Here is a 19,206-nt window from a genome sequence, read left to right on the forward strand (position 1 = left end):
TACAATAAGCAAAATCCAGAATATAGGAGATTCTACAGGACAAATGACCCAGTTTCTTCAACAAATAAATTACAATAAACAAATGAAAGAAAATCTATAGATTAAAAAGGAAATGAGACATGTCACCCAAAAGTAATGTAATGTGTGGACCTTAGAGCTAGAACTAAACAAGCAAAGTGGGGGGAGAAATAAAAAAAAATTGAGTCAACCAGAGAAATCCTTGATAGTATTAAAGAATTCCTGGAGTTCCCAGCATGGCTCAGTGGTAACAAACCTGACTAGTATCCATGAGAACGCAGGTTTGAGCCCTGGCTATACTCAGTGGATTAAGGATCTGGCACTGCTGTGAGCTGTGGTGTAGGTTGCAGACAAGTCTCAGATCCCATGTTGCTGTGGCTGCGGTGTAAGCCAGCAGCTGCAGCTCCAATTTGACCCCTAGCCTGGGAACTTCCATATGCCGCAGACGCAACTCTAAACAATGAAAAAAAAAAAAAAATCCTGTTAATTTTTGGGAGAATAGTGGTATTGCACTTTTCTTATGTGTTAAAAAAAAATTAAGTATTTAGATATGCAATTATATGATAGCTGGGATTTCCTTAAAAATACTCTGGGAGGGGAGGGGAGGTGAATGTATAAACATACAAGACCAGACATATGCTGCTAATTGCTAAAGATGGGTGATGGGTACACAGGGGTTTGGGATACCATTCCCTCTACTTTCGTGTGTTTGAAACTTTGTTTTTGTGTTTGAAATCTTTTTATAATAAACAGTTGTTTTAAAGGAAATTTAAGCTGGGAAGGGGGTAAAGGAAATCAGACATCACATCAGTACTCTGATCAAACTGCCTCGCCCAAAGTAAAAACTAAATTCCTTACCAGACTGTCCACAATCAGGTCTCCCACTCCTCTGCTCGCTTACTCTGCTCTAACCAACAGGCTTCCTTCCTTGCTATTCCCTGAGTACATCAGTCACACTTCCGCCAAGAACCTTGGCACGTGCTCTTCCCCTGCTTTAGAAGACTCATCTCCCAGTAGCTGCCTAGCTCACTCCTTCACTTCCTGCAGATATCTGCTCATCCATCACTTTCCTAATGAGGCCTTCTCTGATCACCCTCCATAAAACAGCAAAATACTCTGCCCAACATTCCTTATCCTCCTGCGCTGGGGGATATTTTTCTCTATGCCACTGACCCCATTCTGACATTTGATGCACTGTTTGTTAACTTTCTCCCCCACAAGCTCCACAATGGGAAGGGCTTTGTCTTGTTCACTACTACACTTTCTAGGCCTGTAAGAGTGCATAATTGTCTCTGTATACTGTAGGAGCTTAATAAATACTTGCTGAATGAAGAGCTCTGGATGAGCGTAAAGTAGTTGCGGGGGTAGGGAGCAGAAGGGGAGGAGGAAGGAGAGAGCAGATGGACACAAAGAAGTTAGAGATAATAAAAAAAAAAGATCAATATTCATTAAAAGGCAAAGAAAATGGGAAAAAAAAAAAAGTTAGAGATAAGATTGGGCGACATGATGAAAGCCACTCCTCCTGGTTCCAAACCATTCATAAGGCATAGCTGTACTTCTTGAGTTGCAAACTTCAAGGTGCTCTTCAATTTTAATTTTAATTGTTTTTCGTTATTTATTTGCAACTGAAATTTTTTTTAATACAGAAGCTTTGGCAACCTTCCTAAACCCTGGCTGTAGCCTACACACAAAGAAGATACAAGGGCACACCAAAGACTCAGTACCCAAAGCTCCAGGAGCAGCTCCTTTCTGTCTACAGTATGGGAGAGAAGGGGGCAGGGTAGAAAAACTACAGTTCGGGGGTTCAGATTGGCCAGGAAAAGAATTGTCTTTGCCACTTATTACTTTTAAGTAAGTAACTTGGGGAAGTCACTTAGCACCTCAGTACTCCAATTTCCTCTCTTATAATATAAAAATATTAATAGCTTATTTGTTTGACTGGCATGAAGATGAAGCAAACATAGTGGGTGGCATATTAAAATCCATTGGTCCTCAGAGCTGGTTACTCATCAGAATCAACCAGGAGGCTTCTGGAAAATATAGATTTGTGGATCCCAACCTCTACCTACTGAATAATCAGGAATTCCACAGACAGGGCAGAGAAATGTACACAGAACGTCATTAAACATGCACTTTGGGATGAATTTTTGAATTTTATACAGCAATGGTATCTGGGAACTGCTTGTCTAAGAAACCAGTAACAGAAGTTATATGAAGATAACGTCAGGGGGAGTTCCCATCGTGGCGCAGTGGTTAACGAATCCGACTAGGAACCATGAGGTTGCGGGTTCGGTCCCTGCCCCTGCTCAGTGGATTAACGATCCGGCATTGCCGTGAGCTGTGGTGTAGGTTGCAGACTCGGCTCGGATCCTGCGTTGCTGTGGCTCTGGCGTAGGCCGGTGGCTACAGCTCCGAATCGACCCCTAGTCTGGGAACCTCCATATGCCGCGGGAGCGGCCCAAGAAATGGCAACAACAACAACAACAACAACAAAGAAAAAAAAAAAAAGATAACGTCAGGAATATTTCTCAGTAATTGATATGAACTGTGTTTGTTTGTTTTTTGTCTTTTTTGTTGTTGTTGTTATTGTTGTTGTTGTTGCTATTTCTTGGGCCACTCCCGCGGCATATGGAGGTTCCCAGGCTAGGGGTCGAATCGGAGCTGCAGCCACCGGCCTACGCCAGAGCCACAGCAACGCAGGATCCGAGCCGCGTCTGCAACCTACACCACAGCTCACGGCAACGCCGGATCGTTAACCCACTGAGCAGGGGCAGGGACCGAACCCGCAACCTCATGGTTCTTAGTCGGATTCGTTAACCACTTCGCCACGACGGGAACTCCTGTTTTTTTAAGTTATTATTTAACTTCACATGTTAATAGCTTGTCTTCCATTTAGACCTCAAACTTCTTGAGGACAGGAACCCATATTCCTTGAAGCACCTGGCACAGAATTACTATGCACACAGAAGCTACAGAAGAAATACTTGTTTAAGTGACTCAGTGAATAAGAGTAATAATTTTGTAAAGAATATACCAACATCAGTTCAAAACAACAAACGTAAAGCTACTAGGTCCTTGGAAGTTCCCTGGTAGCACAGCGGGTTAAGGATCAGGCATTGCCACAGCTGTGGTGCAGGCCTCAACTGCAGAGCAGGTTCAGACCCTGGCCCAGGAACGTCCACATGCCTAGGTCCTTGATTTAACATTAATCCTGACAAAGCCGTCTTCCAATGATATTGTCTTCATGTTTATCCGTGCAGTTTTAGTTATGGGTATACTAAAAGGATCTCACTCCCAGGTATTAAATCCATCGTGTGGTCTCCTCGCATATGGAGAACTTTGGGGGGAGTTCCCATTGTGGTGTAGCAGAAATAAATCTGACTAGTATCCATAGGAAGTGGGTTTGACCCCTGGCTTCAGCATTGCAATAAGCTGTGCTGTAGGTCACAGATGCAGCTTGGATCCCGCGTTGCTGTGGCTCTGGCGTAGGCCGGCGGCTACGGCTCCAATTCGAACCCTAGCCTGGTAACCTCCACATGCCTTGGGAGCAGCCCAAGAAATGGCAAAAAGACCAAAAACAAAACAAAACAAACAAACAAAACAGATGAAAGGATTTTTTTTTTTTTTGGCTGCACCCATGGCATGCAGAAGTTCCCAGGACTGAACCAATGCCACAGCAGTGACCCAAGCAATAGCAGTGACAATGCCAAATCCTTAACCTGATGAGCCAGTAGGGAACTCCCATAATTTTTAACAAAATGTAGTTAGCAGAAAAAGAATGAAATGAATAGGAATTCCTTTCATGACTCAGGGTTAACAAAGCTGACTGGGATCCATGAGGATATGGGTTCGATCAGTGGGTTAAGGATCTGGCATTGCTGTGAGCTGTGGCGTAGGTCACAGACAAGGCTTGGATCCCGTGTTGCTATGTCTGTGGTGTAGGCTGGTGGCTACAGCTCCGATTCGACCCCTAGCCTGAGAACTTCCATATGCCGCAGGCGCAACCCTAAAAAATGAGGCCTTAAAAAGCAAAAAAAAAAAAAAAAAAGGAAAGAAAAAAGAAAAAAAGGAAATGAATAAATGAAATTATTCCCAGTTAAGATCACAATTCCCAATTAAGATAAAAATGATTGATCCCTTGCCAAAAGAGAGTGTGTGTTTTAGAGATGTGTGAAAATAAGAATGGCTGCTCCGTTTGCCAGGTAGATGTTTAGTGGACTGCTGACTCTACTCTTCTAACACATTTCAGGATACCCAGAGTGCCAATCTGTGGTGATGATGGAATCAGCTTAACAAAAAATTCAAAGACATTCCTCTGTGAGCAGCCTAACATTACGAGTAACCACCAAGCAGGCTACTAGTCTGGCCAGAATCAAGGTCAATGTTTCGAAGATGGGCAGGCACCTAAGGGAGCTTTTCCAGAAATGAGACCACAGATCAATTACTGAAATCTGTGAGAAAGAACTAAGAGGGAAGGAAACTGAGGGAAAGAGAAGTATACACACGAATGAACAGTAGGTTAAAATGAAAGCAAAAAGACTATTTCTGAAGCACATGCTGTGAAACACTGGACAAATGTTAAAGTGGATTAGACTTTAAAGAGTGCGTGGAGGATGTATTAAAATGTATTAGATGAATCTCTATTTATTAGATACATCAAAATTTAGGTTGAAGAGGAGTTCCCGTTGTGGCTCAGCAGGTTAAGAACCCCACTAGGGTCCGTGAGGATACAAGTTTGATTCCTGGCCCTGCTCAGTCAGTTAAGGATCCAGCACTGCCACAAGGTGCAGCATAGGTCGCAGATGTGGCTTGGACCTGGAACTGCTGTGGCTGTGGTAGAGGCCAGCAGCTATGGCGCCAATTCTACTCCTAGCCTGGGAATCTCCATATGCCATGAGTGCAGCCCTAAAAGGACACACACACAAAAAAATTAGGTTGAAGAAGTTATTTCCCATATTGTGAATGAAAGAGGTTAATGCAGTTATATTTCAGGTGCTCTTCCTCTATTTATTTAGTCATTTTAAGATATGGAAGTGAAGAAGGCAAAACAAAGTGTTACTAAAGAGATGGGCTTATCAAACTGGCTCTGAATTGATCAAGAAGAGATAATTAAGAAAAATATCAGGAGTTCCCGTCGTGGCTCAGTGGTTAATGAATCTGACTAGGAACCATGAGGTTGTGGGTTCGATCCCTGGCCTTGCTCAGTGGGTTAAGGATCCGGCGTTGCCATGAGTTGTGATGTGGGTCACAGACACGGCTTGGATCTGGCGTTGCTGTGGCTCTGGTGTAGGCCGGCGGCTACAGCTCTGATTAGACCCCTAGCCTGGGAACCTCCATATGCCGCAGGTGCGGCCCTAAAAAGACAAAAGACAAAATAAATAAATAAATAAATAAGACCAAAAAAAAAAAAAAGATATATAAAAATTTTGAAGAGTGGACAGCATAAATGATATAAAGGTTTTCCAGTTTGTGCTAAATACAACAGAAAGAAATATTAACTAGATCAACAGAAAAGGCCAGCCTAGAGAGATTTCTTTTAAGTATCAAGAGCAAAACTAAAAAGAAATTCAAGGAGAACCACAGCAAGTCAAAGAAACAAGACATAAGAAAGAGAAAGACGTAGATGGGATTTCTGTTCTACACAGTTATCATTTAGAAGCAATCACTGAAAAAAATCATACCCATTGAACACTCCTGGGTTTACAATCATAGTAGGAGAAAGCAATAACCACTTAATATGAGTGGTTTAGCAGAAAGAGATCAGCCTTTAGATGGAGACAGGGTTAGACACAAAACATGGCTCTACTGCACTACCACTTGCCAGCCTTGCAACTTGAGCAAGTTAAGTCTCTGAGCCTCTGTTTCATCTGTTGAGGACAATGATACCTACACCTCGTAAGACTGTTGCATTAGAGGTAATGCATGAAAGGTAACTACCACAGCACCTACCAGGTAGGTGCTGCTGTTAACATTACCATCATGAATACTGTTAGCTTTATAAATATTATGTAGCAATGGAGTAACCAACAAATAAACTGACTGAGTGTGTATTACATGCCAGGGTGGTAGTGGGAGGTGCCAAGAAGATGTAACGGACTGCAGATATTTATTTGAAAGGAGGAAAAGAGAAAAATCTAGGAAACACGATAAAACATTAGAAAATACTTTAATCACATTCTATTTTGAAAAAAATTTTAAGTCTCTTCTTGCCGAGACTGAAGCTTTGAAAATACGTAAGATGGCCGGCTTTTTAATATACATACCGTATGAGCACATGCTGCAAATGCTAGTACCAACTACATAATGGTTTGTAAGCTAAAGGAAAAGAATTACCACATATGCAAAAAAAAAAAAAAAAAAAGAGAGAGAGAGATTGTTACTAGGACCACTAATGAGGTAGGGGAAAGTTTAGGTTAGAACTGCCAGGAGGAATCTATAACCCAGTGGCCCATCTAAATCATAGGAGCACCATGGCTCCAAGAACAAGGTACTAAGAAAACAACTGCTACAAAATGTGCCTTGAATGCATCAACTCCTGTGACCCAGAAGGAAGAGGAGCCGAAAAGAAAAGACCTAAAGAACACAGAGCTTCAGAGGGCCAAGGCACCCAAGTGAAGGAGTTCAAAGCTCAAAACACAAGAAGTATCTGCCTAGAGGAGTTGAAAGGATGAATTAAAAGTAAAAGCTTTTATATAATAATATAAACTAAATATATAAATCTCAAATTAACAATTAAAAATTATTTCCATTTACCTGATTGCTTAGAATTTCTTTCTTTCCACTGAATATTTTTGCATTTGATCTGGTTTTGTCTCTCTTTTCGGAGTCGTTCTAATCTTTGAGCTTGAAAAGAAATATTATAACTATAAGTTTGTCAATGAAAGTTTACTATAAACAAAGACATAATTAACTACCTTTATATGAATAAAGATGTTTTATATTGCATATGTAGGGAAAAAGTCATAAAATTTTAAAGGTGGCACCCCTGAAAAGCAAATACCAACAAAAACATGAAAATATTCTTGATTTATAATTGAAATTAGAGGATATAAAACATTAATAGAGATCATAAAGATAGTATTAACATGGAAGAGAATAATAAAATGTGAAAACTTCTGTGATTAATATGACATTTCATTATATAAATCATTAATAACGGTCTTAAAGGAATTTTAATGCACAAATGAACTGAAGTGAATATTACATTACAGGAATAAAATTACTGTTATGAATTACTCTACCCGTTTCAAAAATTAAAGATAAATGAACTCAGACTAGACTATTAAAGTTTTAAATATAAAATCCTTTATCTAAAAATCATGAAAATTATAAAATGTCAAAGCTATATAAATTAGCATAGCTTTTCTTCAGTGGGCTGAAACAGTTTATAGGTAGTAAAATAAATGATTTGTATCTTTGTTACATTAGTCAAATCCTAAAAAGAATAATTTTTCTTATACAAAATTTTAAGATATGCTGAAAGCATTAAAAAGTAAATTCCTTGGTCACTAGGATACCCCACAATCTTAATTAATTATTAGTATCTAAGTGCCAGCTTAAGAAATTCCAACAATGGTAACAAAAGCATCACCTGAAATTGTGCATTTGTGATTATATTACCACTGGCTGATCAACCTTCAAAAGTCAGTGAACTGATCTTTTAAAGAATTACTGTCCAGCTTACATTAACAACTGGCTGCACACAGAGACCACAATGGAAAAGAAAGTCACAAATGATGCCACCTCTTCAAATTAGTTTCCTCTTGTTAATCTTCAACTTTCTATCTTGGCACAATGCTAATAAAAAAATAGATAAGATAAATAAAATTTTCTCCTAATCACTTTCAAGGTAGGAAATCTTATATTCCTGCCTTTGCATTGTGGTAGGGAAATACTGAAACTAATCTTGCCGGAAAATTAAACTATGCTGGCAAAAGCATTCTGACAATGTCAGCATATCGAACCAAATTCCACTGAAGAAAAATACATTCAATTGCAATTAATAAATGTGAAGGGTACAGCCAAAGTAATATAATCATAAAGCTCTCAATTTAGCAGTATTCTCCCACTGAAATCCATTCAACCTGTCATAAAAGATATCATCTCAATAACTTGCAAGGAAGTCAGTTTCAACTAGAGAACTGAGAATCAATGGTTCTAAATTATATTCAAACCTTCACTCAAATCCTATTTTGATAAAAGTTCCTTTAGATACTGGGAAATGCTATTAATTATTTTCATCAGGAGAGCAAATTATTCTTTGTAGATGTCACGCACAAAAAAATTCTTTGTAGATGTCACACACTCAAAAAAAGATGAATTCTGAACCAAAACTTTAACAAGTCTTTCACTGTAAATTGTATCCTGCTCTACCTACAGATTTCCTTTACATATCTTTTACATTTGGACTGTGAAATTAACATGTAAATATTTCCAATGTTCTACTATATATCCTGCCATTACTTTTCCTAGGAGTTAGCAGGTAACTGCTACTGATTAGGATATTATATTTTCTGATTATCTAAAAATATAGAATGCCCTGTTATGTTAGAGCTACATTTTATAGTCTAAATAATTTACCCAAGGACTTGGTTCATCACATTCCCCTAGAAAGGCTTCCAAAAAACAGAAGCTGGAAAATAGGCTTTTGAAAGCTAGTAACTAAATAGATTTATGCCAAAGTTGAGCATTTTCAAGTCACAAGGATCAAAGGGCAGAGATGGACTAAAGAAAATAAAGGTAGGAGTTCCCATTATGGCGCAACAGAAACAATCTGACTAGGAATCATGAGGTTGCGGCTTCAATCCCTGGCCTTGCTCAGTGGGTTAAGGATGCAGCGTTGCCGTGAGCTGTGGTGTAGGTCACAGATGTGGCTCGGATCTGACGTTGCTGTGGCTGTGGCAAAGGCCGGAAGCTGTAGCTCCGATTTGACCCCTAGCCTGGGAACCTCCAAATGTCACTGGTGGGGCCCTAAAAAGAAAAAAAAAAAGAAAGAAAGAAAGAAAAAAAGAAAAGAAAGTACTATATCAAAAGCAGAAGTATCTTTTCTAATCTCACACCCAAGGTGGGACTTCCTACTAAAACCAGCCCTAACAAACATTCAGCTGTCTCCCTCGAATTCCCCATCTCCCTACAATTCCTCCAGCGGCTTACACAGTCTTGGGCAGCGATACTCTTTGGCTGGTCTACTAAGGGATCTTTATCATGTCAGCCCGAAATCTGCCTCCAGGTAGTCTGTCACTCTGTGAAGATAACCCAAAACGATCCACTTCTCTCTACATGGTGACTGCTCAGAAACACAACATGCAACTTTCCCACCTATTCTTCCTCTATCTACTTCCTAATTCCTCTGCTGTCTACTTCCTTCTAATAAATCATTCCAGAGGCTCTCTTCATTCACAGTGGCAGAGATGGAGACATTGCTTAGAATTACTGTTAGCACAATACATGTATGTTCCCCATTAAACTTCTTCCAATATTATACATTATTCTGTAAGATTGTTTACTGATTTAAAGGTCAGAAAACACGACTAAAAGGCAATGTTTACCTGTATTTGAGCGTCTTCTAATACCAAAGTCCCAACTTGAGGTAATATCGACTGACTGGGCATATACATAGCCCTGAGTCTCACCATTGCTTCCCTGAATTTCTGACCCACTGTCTCCAGGCACTGAAGGAGGATGAATCTTCTCTAGGTCAACATCATGATCAATGAGAACCATCTCACACATTCCTGTGTCATCACTGGTCACATGTGACTGTCGAATATGAGCTAGAATGATAGTTGGATTGTCCAAGAAGGCCATCCTTTTTGTGGGCCAATTTTCTTAAAAGGCTATTTTCTCCTCTTCATATTGTTTCACAGGCTCACCTACCTAGAAACATGATGCACACAGCAACGTTTAAGAATAAGGCAGAAAAGGACTGAATCATTTTTCAAACAAATTCAATGTGGTAAAATGCTACTTTGAAAATCAACATTTATCCCTGTATCTAGGAGCTTAAAAGGATTAAGTCTAAGCTGAAAGGAAATCCTTATAAGCACTAGAGGCTACTGCTCTAGTCAATGAGATCTCCATGGTATGTTATCAGAGAGGATGGCTTGCTCTTTTACAAAACAAATAGCAGTAACTCCTTAGGCCACTCACAGCACATAACTACTGTGAAAACAATAAAATTTCCTTTCTTTCTCCCTTCATTCCCACGCAAACTCATTACTTTATAAGGTCATAGGGGAACAAGATGTATTTTCCTCAGATGACGTGTTAAAGCATAAAACTGTATGCCTTCAGTTTACATCTGCCCCTCCTGCCACATGGTTGTGAAATGTCTAAAAGGGCACGGACAATGCCTTCTGGATTACAGGAATTTTACAAAAACGTACCACCGAAGTCTTTTTGTCCAATAAATATATTTTCCTTTCTTCTGGTTTAAGAGAGTACTGTGCTTTTAAAATCAAACTTATTAATCAAACTTGTCTGCTACTAGATTAATTTCTTATTTTAGAAATCTAATTATAAGAACTGCTTCCTGAATCCTGTTAAAACTGTAATGATGTTTATTCTGGGAACAAAATGGTACCTCCTCAGTTAAATGGGAATACTCAGCAAAAATAATATTCCAAAAGAGTAGTTAAGAACCTAAGGCCTTTTAGGCAGAACTAGGTTCAAATCCTCGCCCTGTCACTTGCTAACCATGCGATCTTGGTCAAAATAACCTTAACCTCATTGACCCTCTTTCTCTTTCTTCATTTATAAAAGGATATATATAAGATTATGCAGGTAAAATGCTCAAGAGAGTACCTGATTTAAAATTAGCTGCTATTAATAATGATAATTGTAAAAACATCATTACCAATTTCAGTTTTCAATACTTGTTTAAAGTAATCCTAAAATATATCAACAATTTATCCTTCTCTCCTAAGTTCAGAGCAATAAAATAAGTGTGTGCTTCCTCTGTAACAGAGGACTCCACAGGTCATCTGGGTCACCTCCCTCTTCCTCTAAAACCATTAGGAAGTGCAAGGAGTGGGAAAGCTGGACTGAATACATTCCTAGGAACAGCCCTAGAAGACAGCCATTTTTAGAAAGACCTAAAGCACCAGGTTTTCTTATTATTTGTTTCTTCTAGAAATGGAAAATAGAGGGAAATCTAGCTAAAAAACCATTATAACTAACTGAGGTTTTAAAAATTTGTCTGGCAACATATCACTGTATTGACATCACTCGGGGGATCTTAAAGATACTGCAATTAAGAGGAAGTTTAGAAATTCCCGATGTGGCTCAGTGGTAACAAACCCGACTAATATCCATGAGGACACAGGTTCGACCTCTGGCTCGCTCAGTGGGTTGAGGATGTGGCATTGCCATGAGCTGTAGTGTAGGTCGCAGATGCGGTTTGGATCTGGCATTGCTGTGGCTGTGGTGTAGGCTGGCAGCTGCAGCTCTGATTCTAACCCCTAGCCTGGGAACTTCCATATGCCGTGGGTGTGGCCCTAAAAAGACAAAAAAAAAAAAAAAAAAAGAGGAAGATTAACTGAGAAGCATCTCTAATCAAGGGAATTATATTAATCTTTTTTCCCTTAAATATTCACTAAGTGCTTATTTTACACTGAAGCTAATAGGAAATGCAAAAGTGAATAAGGTTATGCCTGAGTCAAAAAGTTTATACCCTAATATAGACCTAGTATATCTCCTAACATTATCAGATTCTAAGTGTCAAAGTTCTGAGACACTTAGTCTCAGAAACATTAATGTCAGCCCACTACTTTAAGTGTTTTAATCAGAAAAAAAATTACAGAAAAAAAGGGGAGCATGTAAGTTTCACTTGTAAAAATCATAACTTCCTATACAAGCAGAAAGAGATGTAAACAACCATAGACAGTATTTGTTTTCTAACAGAACCAGAGAATCACAGACCAACAGAGCTGCAAACATCTGGTAGCAATCACTATAAACATCTCTTACGCAAGTAAGGCAACTAGTCACCAGCAAAGGGGCAGGTATTTTCAACTTCATATTGATTAGTTCACCCTTGCAAAATCAAGGCCTTCAGTGAGAAATCACCCATTTAATGGATGCTCTGGCACCAAAAAGTCAAAGGGCAAAGCAGCAAAAGTATACTGGAGTATCTTGCACAGAATCATTTTTGGGAAAATGGACCTGCTCCATCACCTCTTACGAAGAAAAGAGTTGGGGGCAAACACTTTTGAAGGCACTTACCCATTCCCTAAATATACGAATGACGGAAGCCCCCAAACACCGCACCACGTGCAGCTATCTTCTCTATTAGTACACTATGACCTCGTACAATGAGGAGTCTGTATGAATCACTCAACAAATCCTTCATCAGTATCAGTTCTGACAGGGAACTCCCACGGGACTGCCACAGGAAACATGCTTTCCACCTCCTACAACATGTACTTGAGGATCTAGGCTGTAAGCTACACGAGGACAGGGGCCATAATACCTTATCCTTCTGGCAACCAAGAATCTTACACACAGCAGGAATTCAATAAGTATTGCTGCCTGACTTCCAAAGACTATATAATTTTGTTTAAGAGATAAGCCATATATGAGCATGTCATGTGTTAAGTGTGATTATAAAGAAAGAATTGCTTTTTAAAAAATTAATACAGATACAAGAGCTTCTCTACAATGTACGCTTCGAAACTGTCACCTTGGGACAATATCAATTTATTCCAAAATTACTTTTCAGAACAAAAAGACTATGTTTTAAATCACTTTAAGAGAAGCAAATTATCATTTGAAGGTAGATTTGATTTCTAAGACAAAGATAATTTTCTGTGATCAGTTGTGCAAAGATCAAAGATTTTTTTTTTTTTGGTCTTTTTTGCCATTTCTTGGGCCGCTCTTGCGGCATATGGAGGTTCCCAGGCTAGGGGTCAAATCAGAGCTGTAGCCGCCGACCTATGCCAGAGCCGCAGCAACTCAGGATCCAAACCACGTCTGCGACCTACACCACAGCTCACGGCAACACCGGATCCTTAACCCACTGAGCAAGGTCAGGGATCGAACCCGCAACCTCATGGTTCCTAGTTGGATTCGTTAACCACTGAGCCATGATGGGAACTCCAAGATCAAAGATTTTTAAAACCTGATGTTTGCAGGGGTTCAGAGAGGTGGGCACTCTCATGCACCACAAGAGGGAATGAAAACTGGGACTTTTTAAGGGTAATTTGGTACGTCTATCAAAGTGTAAAACACAAAAACTCTTTGGACAATCACATTTCTAGGATTTGCTCTTAGAAAATAACTATGGAAAAATATTTATTCAGGGTTGTAATACTGAAAATCTGAAAGTACCCTAAACATCCATCAATGGTGCATATGCCATGACACATACATACAATGGAATACTTCACAGTCATTAAAAATGCACGGTAGAGGAGTGCCCTGGTGGCCTAGTAGTTAAGGATCTGACATTGTCACTGTAGCAGCTCAGGTTGCTGCTGTGGCATGGGTTCAATCCCTGGCATGGGAGCTTCTGCGTGCTGCCGGCACAGCCCCCCACCCCAAAAAAATACATGATAGAGAATAAACAAAATGTGGTATACACATATGATGGAAAATTATTCAGCCTTAAAAAGGAAGGAAATTCTAAGACATGCCACAACATGGATAAACCCTGAGGACATTACGCTAAATGAAATAAGCTAGTCACAAAGGACAACCACTGCACAACACCACTTATGTGAGGTACCTAGAGCAGTCAGATTCATAGACAGAAAAAACAGTGATCGTCAGGAGATGGAGGGAGGGGAGAAAGGGAAGAAAGTTTTTAACAGGTTTAAGAGTGTTTCAGTTTAGGAAGATGGACAAGTTCTAGAGATGGACAGTGCTGATGGCACATCAACGTGCATGTGCTTAATGCCACTGAACTGTACACTTAAAAATGGTTAAAATGGTAAAATTTGTTACATGTATTTTACCATAATTTTTAAAATTTTAAATCTTTTTTTTTTTTTTTTTTGGTCTCCTAGCAAATGGAGGTTCCCAGGCTAGGGGTCAAATCGGAGCTACAGCTGCCGGCCTACACCACAGCCACAGCAACGAGGGGTTCAAGCCAAGTCTGCAACCCACACCACATCTCACAGCAACGCCGGATCCTTAACCCACCGAGTGAGGCCAGGGATCAAACCTGCCACCCCATGGTTACTAGTCAGATTTGTTTCTCCTGTGCCACGACGGGAACTCTTAAAATTTAAATCTTTTAAAAATGTCTAGGAAATGCCAGATTCCACAAAACTAAAGAGGCTTTCTTCTTGCTGTTTAATTACAGCACTTCTCAAAAGTGTTTAGCAGTTCTCCTGCGGCACAGTGGGTTAAGTATCCAGAATTGTCACTTCAGTGGCTTAGGTTGCTGCTACGACATGGGTTCAGTCCCTGGCCTGGAAGCTTGCAAATGCTGCAGGTGAGGCCCTAAAAAGCAGAAAGAAAGAAGGAAGGAAGGAAGGAAGGAAGGAAGGAAGTTAGTTAGTTAGTTTCTACTATAGGCTAAGCAAGGTTCCAGGTGCAATTCAGATGCTATCACCACTTTACATAACCATTTGCTTTGTGTTTATTAATGATCATGTAACCTGCCTGTGGTAACCTGGAGCACACCCTAACAAGAGAGTACATTTTTAGTAGGTTTTAATGGGTAGCAAGTCTTACTATAAGTGTGTGTATATATTATATATATATATATATTTTTTTTTTTTTTTCTTTCTTTCTTTCAAGGGCCACACTTGAAGCACATGGAAGTTTCCAGGCTAGGGGAGCTAGCCTGCAGCTTCAGTTGTCGGCCTACACCACAGCCATAACAACTCAGGATCCAAGCCATGTCTTCGACCTACACCACAGCTCACAGCAACGCCAGATCCTTAACCCACTGAGCGAGGCCAGGGATTGAACCCAAATCTTCCTGGGTCTGATTCGGGTTCGTTAAATGCTGAGCCACAAAGGGAATCCCTACAAGTATATTTTTAATAATTTTATATACACAGACACACACCCTCCAGACTTTATTTGCAATGTATTAGAGAAAAATACAAAGCACAACACATGAAAAAGTAGATAAGAAAAATGGCAAAGAGGAAGTAACTCAGGATGAATCCATGAGCCAGGGCATGCCATAAAATCTTGCACATTTGCTACAGATAGACTGCAGAATCTCAGAAGCAAAATGCTATTATGATAGCTAACCTTAACTTTTTATAAAAGCTAGATTTGTTTTTTCCTTTTTACATCCATTAATTCACATAATTCTTAAAGTAACTCCATAAGACAGTTACTATTCTTTTGGCCACCCCCTCCCACTGGCATGTGGAAGTTCCCAGGCCAGAGACTGAACCTGCGCCACAGCAGCAACCCAACAACACCAGATCCTTAACTCTCTGTGCCACATGGGAATTCCCAGATTGTTACTATTTTTAACCCCCATTTTACAGATGAAAAAATTGAGACATAAAAGGTTAAGAAACCTGCCCAGGGAGTTCCTTTGTGGCACAGTGGGTTAAGGACACAGCATTGTCACTCAGGAGCCCAGGTTACTGCTGTGGCATAGGTTCAATCCCTGGCCCAGGAATATCCACATGTCACAAGCGTGGACAAAAAAAGAAAGAAAGAAACCTGCCCAAAGCCAGAAAGCTAATAAGTAATAGAACCAAGAATCAAATCCAGGATTTGGGGATCTTAATCACTATACAGTCTCTCAAAACAAAGAGGAACACAGAACTACAACAACTATAAAAAAACATGATTTTTAAAAATTCCGTTGTTGAGTTCCAGAGCCTGAGAGAAATTTCTCCCACCAGTCCATGTGAAAAATGTAACACAGTAAATCTGTTACTCAGTAGACTAGACCCTTAGTCTTCCCTCCACTAATGCCTCAGTGTTTGTACAAAAGTAAGAAATAAGCAGTGCACTTAGTGATAGTTCAAAACAAAAAATCATAAAATTTTTACACACGAAATGAACTCAAGATCGTCTACTTGTTGACCTGAAACCACAGAGGAAGGGTTTACTTTAAATTTCCTGTTAGATCTAAGTATCTTTTTGAAAATCCCTAGAAATTCATGTAACTTCAGCTATGAAGTCCATACCTGAAGTATTGTCTCTTTAAATAACCGCACCAGAAGCAAATGAGCCCTCCTTATACTTTTTTTTTTTTTTTTTGGCTTGTTTGAGCTGCACCCATGGCATATGGAGGTTCCCAGCCTAGGGGTCAAATCGGGGCTGTAGCTGCCAGCCTACACCACAGGCCATAGCCACAGCAACTCGGGATCTGGGCCACGTCTGTGACCTACACCACAGCTCATGGTAACACCAGATCCTTAACCCACTGAGTGAGGCCAGGGATCGAACCTGCAACCTCGTGGTTACTAGTCAGACTCGTTTCCACTGCACCACAATGGGAACTCCCCTCCTTATACTTCTTTACTCCCTAAGGACTAGAGATAGCAACATGACCTAAAATGTTCAAGTACGGCCAATGGTTAAAGGAAATTTCCCTTTCTGGACTTTCAAAACACTATACACTCACTTCCTTTGGCCAGACAAGACTTCAAGCCCCCTCACCTGCAATCTGTGAAAACTTGTCTGAATAACCAACAGCCTGAGGCTTCTCAAAGGTCTGCAAACTCCCAATCAAAAATTACTGCTGCCCCATCAATGTGTCATATAAATGTTGGCATGTTAATTGTGTATTTATAAGATTGTTAATGGTTAGTTAATTTACCTCCCACACTATTATTGTACTTGAAATGATTTAACGTCTGCTGAGGGAGTTAACAACATGTAACACCAGATGCAAGATTCTTTTTTTACCTTTCCACGCTGTACCCCGACTTCATGCTATTAGCATTAGGCAAGCTGAACCTGATTCTTACAGATTTCTTAAGAGTGTTATAGAAACACATTTATTTTGCCCAAGAAATGATCACAAATTAGAAAAACGAAGCTTTTTATTATATACAAAGTCTTCCATTTATAAAAACCAACAGACCTTGTTTTTTTACTAAGATTTTAAAATTCTTTGATCTAGTTAAAGTTCAGAATTCTTAACTCCCAGAATTAGAAAATAAATGAAATGACCATTAAAATAAAATGCACTTTATTGATTTTAAATCTTTTTTTTCTAACTCTCTCCAATTTAATTCTACATCTTCATTTATTTTTTAGACCAGCAAAACCAAGCTTATTTTTCCCTCAGGGAATTAAAATCTTCGCCATGTGAACATGCCTAATTCAATTAAAGAGTAAACAGTGACGCCCTATATCTAGAGATTTAATTTTTCCCTTCACACTTTTATTTCTATACTTTGACTAAAAGTACTTCCTAGACTAAATTACAACAGAAAAGTAATGCTTGTATCTTCTTTTGAATAATATGGGATTCATTCACTAAACATCACTGACAGCTAGGCACTGGAACTCCTACAAAAAATTACATGAACACTGGCCTACACCCCGCAGAGGCTTACAAACTTCAGCAGATGAGCTATGTCCTGCACATACGTAACAGTAACATAAGGCAATATGCTAACCACCAAATGAAACACTAAGATACTATGTTTTCCAAGAGACAAGAAAGTTATAGAAAGCTTGGAGTTCCTGACATGGCGCAGCGGAAACAAGTGCAACTAGGAACCATGAGGCTGCAGGTTTGATCCCTGGCTTTGCTCAGTAGGTTAAGGATCTGGAGTTGCCATGAGCTGTGGTGTAAGCTGCAGACACGGCTCGGATCCTGCACGGCTGTGACTATGGTATAGGCCAGCAGCTGTAGCTCCATTGGACCCCTAGCCTGGGAACCTCCATATACCTCAGGTGCAGCCCTGAAAAGACAAAAAAAAAAAAAAAAGTTATACAAGGCTTCAGGAAGGAAGACCACAGCATTTAAGGATGGCCAGGCAAAACACAAGGAAAACAGTAATAAATGACAATGACTGAACTTCTTACTATCAGCTGTACATTTTATGTAACAACATATCTCATCCTTACTACCACCCTAGGAGGCAGGTATTAATATTATCCCCATTGCATAGATTTTTTTTTTTTTTAAATAAAGGCTTAGGAGTTCCCATTGAGGCTCAGCAGAAACAAATCTGACTAGGAACCATGAAGGTGCAGGTTCAATCCCTGGCCTCGCTCCATGGGTCAGGAATCCGGTGCTGCCACAAGCTGTGGTATAGGTCGCAGGTGCAGCTCAGATCCCAAGTTGCTACGGCTGTGGCTGTGGTGCAGGCCAGCAGCTGTAGCTCCAATTTGATCCTTAGCCTGGGGGCTTCCATACGCCTAGGATGCAGTTCTAAAAAGCAGCATCTCCCACCCCCCACTCCCAAAAAAAGAAGGCTTAAAGGTGCTAAGTAACTTGCCCAAGGTCACATGGTAGATTTGAGTCTTTGCAGCTCCTCTTGTAAAGAAGTGGAGTCTCTTTCCCTACCCCGTGAATCTAGGCTCATTTGTAATGTGCTGTGACTAACAGGAGAAAGTAGAAGTAAAGTGGGACTTTTGAATTTCAGTCTCAAGAGACTTTGCAGCTTCTGCTGCAGTCTGTTTCGGACCATATTTGAATCATAAGAAGCTCAGAACAAAAGACCAAATGCAGAGAGGCTCCGCTGTCAGTCATTTCAGATATTCTGATGCCACCCTCACCCCTCTATGAGTGACTGTGGCCATCTGGGAGCAGCCAGGTCCTCACCAACCTACCAGGAGACCAGGTCTCCTCTCCTATCAAATATCTCCTGCAGACAGAAGTTTTCTTTTCTTGTGCCACTAACCTCCACCTGAAATGTCTCTGAATCTTACCATCTGCCAAGATCCAGTTAAAGGAAGCCTGGTACAGTACAGTGCCTCTCACACTTGTCCACGGACACACCTGAAGGGCAGAGAGAGTAACCATAAATCAAGGTATGAGAGAACCTTGAAGAGCCATCTAAAGCATCATGCTACAAGAAATTTATTTTTTTGAATTCATTCATACTTTGTATTCTATCCTATAATGTACTACATCTGTATTTAATAGAAAAATATTTTACTTTTGAACATAATTGCTAAAATAGATAGTCCAAGAAAATGTGCCTTTGTGGCTTCTAGGACCAACTGGCACACACTGAGATTCTTGTAACTCCATTTTGAACAGCGAGGTCTGCTGGAAAAACACAGACTTTGGGTTAGAAATATCTG

At 40.0% G+C, this 19,206-nt stretch overlaps 1 protein-coding gene across 9 annotated transcripts in view; it reads right to left on the minus strand.

Annotated features, from left to right (window-relative positions):
* MAPKAP1 (MAPK associated protein 1) overlaps positions 1-19,206 on the minus strand; it is a 249,495-nt gene that overhangs the window by 206,954 nt on the left and 23,335 nt on the right. For 5 of the 9 annotated variants that reach the window (XM_047768406.1, XM_047768407.1, XM_047768405.1 and 2 more), the window contains exons 2-4: positions 18,829-18,898; positions 9,567-9,894; positions 6,772-6,861 (exon numbers count right to left, since the gene is read on the minus strand). The exons of 2 other annotated variants lie outside the window; for them this stretch is intronic. In XM_047768406.1, coding sequence (XP_047624362.1) covers positions 6,772-6,861; positions 9,567-9,825 — 349 coding nt within the window. In that variant the 5' untranslated portion in view covers positions 9,826-9,894; positions 18,829-18,898. The remainder of the gene's footprint in view (positions 1-6,771; positions 6,862-9,566; positions 9,895-18,828; positions 18,899-19,206) is intronic. 2 more of the 9 variants (XM_047768411.1, XM_047768412.1) reach the window with 1 other exon arrangement.

The sequence above is a fragment of the Phacochoerus africanus genome, chromosome 2, assembly GCF_016906955.1.
Source record: "Phacochoerus africanus isolate WHEZ1 chromosome 2, ROS_Pafr_v1, whole genome shotgun sequence".
NCBI classification, from domain to species: domain Eukaryota; kingdom Metazoa; phylum Chordata; class Mammalia; order Artiodactyla; family Suidae; genus Phacochoerus; species Phacochoerus africanus.